This window comes from Rousettus aegyptiacus, unplaced genomic scaffold (genome assembly GCF_014176215.1).
Source record: "Rousettus aegyptiacus isolate mRouAeg1 unplaced genomic scaffold, mRouAeg1.p scaffold_m13_p_4, whole genome shotgun sequence".
Classification (NCBI taxonomy): Eukaryota; Metazoa; Chordata; class Mammalia; order Chiroptera; family Pteropodidae; genus Rousettus; species Rousettus aegyptiacus.
Genome location: NW_023416307.1, coordinates 119,892,516 through 119,902,604, shown reverse-complemented (window position 1 = coordinate 119,902,604; position 10,089 = coordinate 119,892,516). Strand labels below are relative to the sequence as shown.

At 44.0% G+C, this 10,089-nt stretch overlaps 1 protein-coding gene across 1 annotated transcript; it reads right to left on the bottom strand.

The window, feature by feature from the left end:
* Positions 1-387: 387 nt before the first annotated feature.
* Positions 388-9,997, bottom strand: ARPC4 (actin related protein 2/3 complex subunit 4). Its single transcript, XM_016134470.2, has 6 exons — positions 9,872-9,997; positions 7,163-7,281; positions 5,741-5,852; positions 4,474-4,569; positions 3,348-3,518; positions 388-1,256 (listed from the first exon to the last, which is right to left on the bottom strand). Exons 1-6 carry the CDS (start codon positions 9,872-9,874, stop codon positions 1,251-1,253), a joined length of 507 nt encoding a protein of 168 aa, XP_015989956.1. The 5' UTR covers positions 9,875-9,997; the 3' UTR covers positions 388-1,250.
* Positions 9,998-10,089: the final 92 nt, after the last annotated feature.

Below are 10,089 nucleotides of genomic sequence, written 5' to 3'. Positions count from 1 at the left end.
TTAGCACAGGTAGAGGCAGAATTCTTAGATTTGAAGTCTACCCTTTTGCTCACTGGCTAGATTTGGGGCATGCTGCTATAGCTCATGGAACTTGTTTCCCTACTAGCATTTAAATGGGATCATTATTTCTCTGAGGTTACCTTTTAGCCCAAATGAGCTCATTAGGTGAAAAGGACCAAAGCTCTCTACAGGCAGAGACGGCAGTTTCAGAAATGTGTGGTGCCTGGACTGCAATGGAGAGCTCTGGATTGGGGCCCTTGGCAGGGTGTCAGGGACCAATCATGAGAATGCCTCTGGTGGAGACCCCAGGCCCAAGTACCAGCCACACGGTCTTAGGAAAGAAGCCCCACCTCCCCTCCTTTTACATATGCACACAGAGCACGGACCTCATGCAGCCCCAAGGGGCAAGAAGAGACTTTAATTAGGGGAGGGAGGAGACATAAGAAAAGGTACAGCAAGCGTGGGAGCAGAGAAGCCAGAGTGGATGAGAGGGCCCTGGCAGGGAATCTCTTAGGACTCATCTGTCCACCTCGAGCACAGGCACTGCATTGACAAACAAGGCGAAACAACGGCCCCTCTCAGCTGGGAGGGAATGAAGCGGCCCTTGGGGCCAGAGGTTGCCTGGCATTCTGGCCCTAGTTTCTAGGCATAGTTGGTGACCACCAGTTCAGCCCATGTCCCCAACCAGTGCTGGGTGACTGTCTTTGCTTAGGAAGCAGGCCACCGCTTCTGTGCCTGAGGAGGCTTGAGTGTAAGAGGGCTAGGGAGAGGAACTGAAGTTTGAAACCTCCCTCCTTCCCACCTGGGGTGGCTTGGGGGAAGGTACAGTAGTCGCCTTCTGGCTCCAGGCCAGCCCAGGCCACAGCGACCAATAACGTACAATCACTGGGACCAGTCATAGCCACTGGAGGCGGAGGTGGTTTTTAAAAAAAAAAAAAAAAAAAAAAGACAAAAAGGTTACAGTCTCCTACAAGCACAGTTTAAATTTCAAGACGTTAAAAAAAAATCTGTCCCAGCCCAGGGGACTGAATATCAGAAGCCAGCCTGACCAGGCACATGTGGCCTTGGGGCAGGTCCACTGCTGCTTTGTTGCCAGCTAGCAAGCGCACCACCCCCCCTCCCACATCTAATGCCCACCCTAACCCAGTTCTCCGCTGCTTCCGCTGCCGCTCTGAGAAGTAACTCCAGGACGCCTTCGCAGAGACACGGGGGAGTCTGAGGGGGAAGGCCACAAGTTCCACCCAGATGGTTTAAAACTGTCAAGAAAATCAAGAGGTGAAATGGTTATTGCTGTATCCTGGCAGGCCTGCTCAGGGGAGGAGGGCTGACCTGAAAGCTCCCACTGTGCTCACATCTCTGAGGGGCAGGGCTGGGTCCCAGGACACCCTGTGGGCATGCTCTTTTTAATTCATCCAGCATTCAGCACTGACCCTAAACCTAGCACTAGACAAGGCCAAGAAATGAAGGGCCCTATAGGTTTTCCACAGCTTCCCTTGGCTGTGTCATGGAGGTTACTACAAAGCCCTGGAGGTTGCTTTCTTTAGAGATGCAAGGGCTTAAGGACTCAGATGGCTGTGTACTTTTTGTCAAGCTCTGTGTGGTCTTCCAACCAAGACAGGCCTTTGACATGTTTTCTGCCATCGAGGATCCTCCATGGTGCCTAAAATAGTCCTGGACATTTTACAGACAAGAGGCTGTACATCAATGGTCCACAGGCTGAACTCAGCCCGAAGATGAGCACTGTTTGGTTCACAAAGTGTTTCAAAGAATATGAATTATTTGCCAACCTTGAAAATATCGGAGACTCCATATATAAACAAATTCAGATTTGGGGATTCTTTTAAAAAGCTGGAAGATGAAGCTATGTGATAGTGATCCTCTTTAGGTAAGGCATGTGCTCATTAGCCCACTTCCCTCATGTACATTACCTGGCCAACCCCTGTATGCATGTGAGTATGTGACCGCTGCCAGATGCCATGGTACTACCCTAGATCTTTGGGTATGAAACCTAGCTCCAAGTTCATGGCATCTGGCACTGACTGGCTTGAGGAGCCTTGGCAGGTGTCTTAACTTCCAAAGCCCAAGTTTGCTCATCTGTAAAATGGGGATAACAACTGCCTCAAAGGTTGTTTTAGGTATTAAGACATGTGAATGTGATTTTTTTAGCTGTGTAACTATAGAAATGCAATTATCATAAAAACTAAATGACTGTTGAATGAATGATCTATATATTAAATTGGGACAAGAACTATATTTTTCTTCACAGTTGAATCCATAGACCACCTAAGTGCCTAGGCCATAAAACTTCAGTGCTACAATACACAGAACTCTTACTATGTGCCAAGTGATATGCTCTATTCATTTCCTTGTTTAACATTCAACCACACTGAAAGGTTCGTATTAATTACAGTCTCCTCATTTTGCTGCTGAGGAAATTGAGTTTTAGTTCCATACCATGACCAAGTAGGCAGGAGAGTCCAGACTACACTCAGGTGGTCTAACCCCACAGCCTGTGTGATCTGAATAAGCGTGCTACCCTGTGGGCACATTATAGCTACTTTGTATACTGGCTGCCCTCAGTATAATTAAAGCCCAGGGGAAGCGAGTGTAATTTCCATTTTTAGATATCTGTGTGCCTTCTGGGCTGGATCCGTATGCACTGGCAGGAATAAACACTAAATCTACCATCTAGGGATCACAATCAACTCTGAATATGTCAACAAACCAAAGACTGTTTGGAAGATGGAAAAGAAAAAATAGAGTCATGTCCTGATTATCTAAACAAGAACAACTGTGTTATCAGTGTGCCAATGTTTAAAATTCCTCCTTTTAGGAGAACTGCAGTCCTTTCAGTTGGAAGACACAAACAATTGAAGAGGGATCTGGAAGACTTAAGCCAGGAAATGATGGAAAACAGGCTGAAGACATCCTGACATTAAGCCTGAGAAACAGACACTGAAGGAAAATACTTGTGTGTCTGAAAAATGAAATTACACTATGACTATCCTATATTCCTAAAAATTCACATATGGGTTTAATTTGCCTAGACATAGATAAGGAGTGTGTGTGTTTTGAGATGCAGAGGTTAGCATTTAAGTCCTCATGAAAGACTAAGAGAGGTATCCCCCAGATATCCTGAAACGGAAAATGCCCAGTAGTTCTCAAAGATGAACCTCAGGTCCTCCAGCATCAAGGCACACAGCTGACCTGCCACCTACTAGAGTTCCTAGAGGCCTCAGTAAATATTCACATGCCATTGGCACCGCTTTCCTGCCAGATGCTAAGTTCTCAACACAACCCATGACACCTTCTACTTTTGGACACAGACCAGGAAGGCTCCTACTTACATTCTTGAGAAACTCCTCAGCCACAATGCGGGCACGGGCATTGACCGATAGTTTCATTTCGCTGATCTCCTTGTCAATCTCCTCCATGAAGTGGATCACAAAGTCCACCAACTTGTGTTTGTACATCTGCTCTGTGTGGAAGTTGGTGATCAGAAAACTGATGTCATACCCCTAGAGAAGGAAGACAGCAAGGAGGAAAAAGAGAAGAAACAGGAGAATATCAGTATCCTGGAAGCACTTAGCAGGCCATGTCCTCTGTATTCACTCAGCCACATGCTTCCAGCTGGCTGTGATGTTCTCTCAAGCTATACACCTGGTGAGGTGTCTATGTTAGGTCCAAGGAACTGAACTCAGGTGGTAATTTTGTGTACATAGATATCTCTGGAAGACTATCTGTGGCACAAAGAATTGCTTTAAAAATGAGTGAATGGAGAATGAATGAGGGACTTGAAATCTTGTTACAGAAGAATTCAAACAACAGGGAACATTTAGTCTGGAGAGAAGAGATGCTATGAGAGAGGGAAGGGATGGAGTCCTTAACTATCAGATGGGTTGTGTGTGGAAGAGCAATTTTATTTATTCTGGGTGGCCCCAGAGGTTAAATCTAGAACCAGGAGAAAGATTTTAACTCAGGATGAGGACAACATGTCTAATGTATCTGATGATGGTGCATGCTGCTTTGTGTGATAGTTGTTCGGTCACTGGGGATATTTTAAGTCAATCTGGCAGGGAGCCTGTGGAGAGGACTCAAATACCAAGTCAGGCAACAACCGACCCAATGTCAACTATAGCCATGAGACCATGAATCAGCAGGCAACAAAGCTTATACAGGCTTTCTGATTCATTGTGTCCTTTCTGCTGCTAGACTATAGGCTCTGGGAAGATGAGCACTGTGTCTCCTCTTTTTCGCCTTTTCATAGTTGAGGTAGACCCAACTTCTCCAAAGCTGATCCCCCTTACTCCCACTGTAGCTGAAATGAAGGCTGACTCTCAGCTCAAACAGGGGGTGGGTGCCCTACAGCTGGAGAAGCAGCAATCCCAGTTCTAGAAATGATCCTAGGTGAGTGACAGTGGACTCAGTGATAGAATCCTGGGTATTATGAACATGTGAATCACCCAGTCTCACCTCCACTGGTTTCCTTCGAAGAATAAAAAAGTTCTCTGCTCGCATCATCATGAAGCGCATGAACTTGTGGCATAAAATCTTCTCGATCTCATCAGCCTGGTGAGGGCAAAGGAGAAAAGTTTCCCTAAAGCTGACACCCTAGGTCAACAGAAACCTGTAGCTTGGTCTTCTGACCCAAATTCCCCCAGGCTCACTGGAGGCAGTGGGGTTTGGTATTGGGAGCAATCATTGTCTGAACTTTGAAATATGGGGTACTTGGTTACCAATAGAAAGGACGGTCTACAACATTAGAGCCTCTCCAACTTAACAGGGCATTATCAATGATATTATCTTTGCCCACTCCAGAGAGCTAATTCTGGTGAACCCGAGTCTGTCCACACCCACATTTGAAGCTGCCTTTCCCTTTCTCATTTCACTAGTGCTGCATGTTCAAGAGTTTGTGATACACCCCATCTGGGCTATCAGAGATTACCTTAGGTGGCCTCCACTATAATAACACTGAATACCAATCTCTAGTTTCTCTCTGCTAAACTTTCAATATTTCTAAAGGAAGAATTTTACAGCTAGGTACTGTTATGTCCTGAACACCCCAACACTTGTTAATCTTCTCCTTTAACAAAGAGAGCAGGCCCCAGGGTTAGAGCTTTCTGTAGGCAACAGTACCTAGTCTGAACTTAATAATATTGTTTCTTTCATTACGTTTATTTTTTAGATTTAACCTCTATATAGTAAGTGATGGTTTTTCCACTTATGGCATAAAGTTTTTTTTTTCAACCCAATTTAAGTAAAAGAAATTAAATCAATTTAAAGAAACCTATTAACTGTCCAGGTGGTACATGCATAAATATGGCAAAAATCATGAGGGTGGTGGAAATGTCAGACATTTGTAAAACGTTGCCTGATGAAACTTAAAACATTGTAATTTGTTTTTTACCCCAAATTTCACTTTCAGGATTTAGAGCTATCAAATTGGTACTGGTACTATTTTATTTTTCTGAACTGGACTTATTTTTCATTCCTTAGGAATGGTTCTATGACCTGACATCACACTGGCCCATGGCCTTGGCTGCTATATTTCCTAATTTCTAATCTATAACAAGGCCTAGAAGATGGGGCTGCGTGCTCTTTATTCTAATGACTGGCTGAGTTTGGCAAATCATTTCCTGGGTACATTAAAAAAAACAGAGCCTATGTTTCCTTGCACCCTGATCTTTCAGATGGGGATCCCTGGCCTCCTGTGGAAGCAAGGACTTCATGGTGAGCTCACCTGTTTCACAGCAATGCTGACCCGAACAGAGTTGATAGAGCCCTCAATCAGAACCTTTTCCTTCTCATTCCTGCTGATGGTCACAGGTTGTAACAGCAGCTCTTTGCTACTCCTGAAAACACAATGTCACGAAGTCTTCTTTATTACAGAGGAACAGAATGCTCATGGACACCCCACAGCAGGTTCTGGACTCACTTTCTGAGACCAGAGTCCATGAAATAGAAGATTCATAAGCAGGCGTGCTCCAAGATGGGGGAGGGAGGACAGTGAGCATGTTCTCCAGTGAAAAGAGCAAGGCTCTGGAATCACGGTGAAAGGTTTTGAAATCCAGCTTCCTTTTACTTTCCTTGGACAAGTTACCCTGTTGAAATCTCAATTTTCTCATCTGTAAATGACTGATTCTTATTTCGCTGGCGAGGTCTGAGAGAAATCAAAAAGGGTCAAGTGTCCAATAGTGTGCCTGGCACATGGTAGGAGCTTTACGAATGACAGCTCTTATTTTAATAACTAACAGCAAACCCACACACCATTTAGGGAATGAGGAGAGAGGTGGCCTTAGAGATAAGGACAAGTTAAAATCAAACAGTTTAGCATCCTCTAATTATCAATCCAGAATGATTCACTTACTCAGCACTAAAACCCCTCTCGGCCCAATTCTCATTTTGCTGCCTCTGCATCCCTATATCTATATAATGTTAATTAACTGTGGTGGTAGTATCTGTGAGCTATTATCATCTTTCAAATGCCTTGTGGAGATCAAATATATTAAGTAGCATAATACGGCACATGCTAACATCTTGACAGTTTTTCAAAATTCAAACCATGGTGTGATAACACCACATATCTCAGTTACATATATATATATATAGATAGATAGATAGATAGATAGATATAGATATAGATATAGATATATATCTATATCTATATATCTCATATTAAACTTTAAAGGGGAAAAAGTATCATTTGTTTCCAAAATATAAACTAGATAAGAGAATATAACCCAAAATACAGAATATTTGGAGTAGGAAATCTGAGAGTCTAGGCTGATGGGAGAAAAAAAAAATCCTTGATTTTTAAAATAGAAAAAGTTGGAGATGGCATCAGATAACTAAATTCTCTATTCTCTCCTTTAACTACCAGTGGGTTCAATAATGCCACAGGAGCTATTTTACGAACAGCTCTACTCTGAGAATTCATACTTGTGTCAAGCAATCTTGGCTCCAGAGTAGCTTCTCCCCTGAGTTTTGTCCTGTCAACCCACTGACCTTATTTTCTGAACTCCAAATTGGGAACCATTGGCAGCAAGACCATACATGTGAACTATGGTTGTCGTTCTAGGATGGAAGTTCATGGCACCTTCTAGACAATAGCCATCTTTGGGGCTGCACTCATTACTCCCACCCTGACCTTTTCCTTCCCTACCTGACTTCCACCTCTGGCTTGTTGTGTCGTTCCACAACCTGGGAGGAGAAATTCTCCAGGCAGAGGGCAGCCTGCAGCGTAGCCCGCACGGCACTCAGGTAAGGACGGAGAGTGGCAGTCTGTAGGAAAAACCCCAAGGGAGGATCAGAATCTGTCTCACCAAACCCACTTGCTCCAGCTACACAGGAGTCAGGCAATACTGCTGGTGCTGGACTCTCAGACACCAAAGTAAAAAGAAAAGACTAGTCCTTCAAGGTACCTTCCATTCTAAGTCTAGAGTAGTGGTTCTCAACAGAAGACCATTTTGCCTGCCAGGGGGCATTTGGCAACATTGAGACATTATTAACCAACACAACTTGGAATGGGGATGCTTTTGGCATTGAGCAGAAAGAGGCCAGGTATACCATTAAACATTCTACAACACACAACAAAAAATTATTTCAGCCCAAGATAGTGCTGAGGTTGAGAAACTCCAGTCTAGAATCATACAGGTGAATGACTGTTCTCAATCTGTCTTCTGAGTCAACAAATGGGTAAGTCTACTATGTGCCAGGCACTGAGCTAAGTGCTATGAAACTACAATATAAAGGACAACTGTAATTACATTTATATTTGCAGAAGCAATTGGCTTTGATTTGAAGATGGAAACAGGAGTAGGAGAAATTTACAATGAGAAGAAAAAGGGCATTCCCACTAGAAGGATCAGCTTCTAGCTACACTGGCTTATCTTCATTTCCTTATATTAGCTAAGTTTTCTCACCTTGGGATTTCATACATGCTAAACCATCTATCTGCAGGCTTTTCTATCCTCTCTTCAGACCTCAGCTTATTTAGGGAAGGCCTCTTCCTTCCTCAGAAGTCATTCTTAACTTCCCCTTCACAGCATTTCTTATAATTTATAATGATACAGCTTTCATATATCTTTAGTAATTTTTCCTTCACTAGACCGTAAGGTTCATGGTCAATAGACCATGTCTATTTTATTCAAATATACATTGCACCTAGCTCAGTTATTATCTAACATATATAGTGTCTTATTTTCTGTAGAATGAATGTAAGTAATAACTTAGACAAGGTTAGGATAACACAAAAGGGCATTAAGTGTTCCAGAAGTAGTAATGAATACAATGTTGCTGTACATGGGAAATATTTTAGATTTAGTAGCTGAGGCTGCAATAGTAGCATGGAGATTCATGGAGAATCTCAAAAGCCAGTCTACTGAATTTAGCTTTTTTTTTTTTTAAGGTGATAAGGAACTTTTGGGGCTTTCTGAGGGGGAAGTTACATGACTACAGCTGCATGGTGGCTCAGTGAAGAATGGATTGGAGAAGGAAGTGAGAGATAAGATGGAATGTTATTTAAGGAGTGCTGGTGTGAGCTTGGACTGGGGCTATGGGGAGGACAAGCAGAGTGTATCACAGGGGGTTTGACTGATGTAAGATGTAGATGATCGTGGGATAAAAACACCTCCCAAAAAACTATGGTCCATAAAGTGAAATACTACTCAGCAATGAAAAGAAATAACTACTAATACACAGAACATGGATGACTCTCAAATGCATTATAGAAGCCACATTAAAAAGCCTACATACTGAACAATTCCATTTATATGACAATATGGAAAAGGCAAAACTAAAGGAGGAAAAAAATCAGTGGCTGCCTGGAGTAGGGGGTAGAGAAGAGGACTGACTGACTACAAAGGGACCTGAGGGAACATTTTGAGATGATGGAAATGTTTTGTACCTTGATTGTAGTAGTGGTTACATGATTGTGTTTGTCAAAATTCATAGATGATAAACCCGAAAAGGGTGAATTTTAGGTGACCATCCCCATGACGCCTGCCCTTCCACAAATAAAATAGACACGGTCTCATGTAATACATCAATAAACTAGATTTTTTAAAAATCGAGAGGTATGGCCAGTATAAGGAACAAAAGAGGAAGAGCAAGTTTAGAAGAGGAGTTTTGATCTGGAGGTCTAATGTCAAGGTGTCTTCAAGTTATCCAAGCAAACCTTGAAAGCTGGGAAAGCAAATTCAGGAGTTACCAGAATATACAAGGTCATCAAAGCCAGGAGACAAGACAGGTATCATTCAACTCCCACATTTATCAAAAGGAAGAAAATCCAAGGAGTTGAGGGCTCAGCAGTATTAAATCTTACATACTATAGTAAGGCTAACGCTGCTGAGTTCTGACCAGGAAGGGACTTGGATAGAGGCAGCATAAAAGAGACACTTTAGCAGGGTAGAAGCAAGGCAGGGGGTAAGGAGAAGAGTAGGGTACGGAAGTGTGGACGCTTCCCTTGGGAATCTTGTGGGATCAAGAAGGCAGGAGACAACAGCAGTATATTTAGTAAAGTTCTATTCTGGGTAGGGAGGTGGCCCTCCTACATGCCCGCTACCACGAGCCTAGGAAGTCCCACTTCCGGCTTCCTCCATACCTGAAAAGCATTCCCTGTCTCGAAAGCCAGACCATGAAGCTGCCAGGCCTATTTCTTAAGAAAGCGTCCCACGCTCACCCCTTCCTCACTTCGACACCATACCCCGCCCTCTTTCTCCCAGCTTCACCGTGCCTCCAACTCCCCAGCAACCCTCAGCCACAGGCCTCTCCGCGGCAAAGCTGCATCTCCCCCAGACCCACTGCACTGAGGGAGAACGAGGTGGGGGGTGGGGGTGGGGGGGGTCTCTGGCCAGGGGCCCGGCTCTCTCACCATTGCGAGCGCTGGCTGGGCCGGAAAGCGGAAGTACGGAAGTGGCCAGGCCCGCGACGCCTGCCCTTTCACGAGAAGCGCAGCCGCAGTCTCCGCCCGGACTTCCGGATGGTACCATCTATGCTCCGAGCGGGGAAAGGGGAGCCTCGGAACACTGAATCCCTAGGAAATTTTCCCGCTGGGACTGTGTTGGTATCTTTAGATTCCTGAAGTTTCAG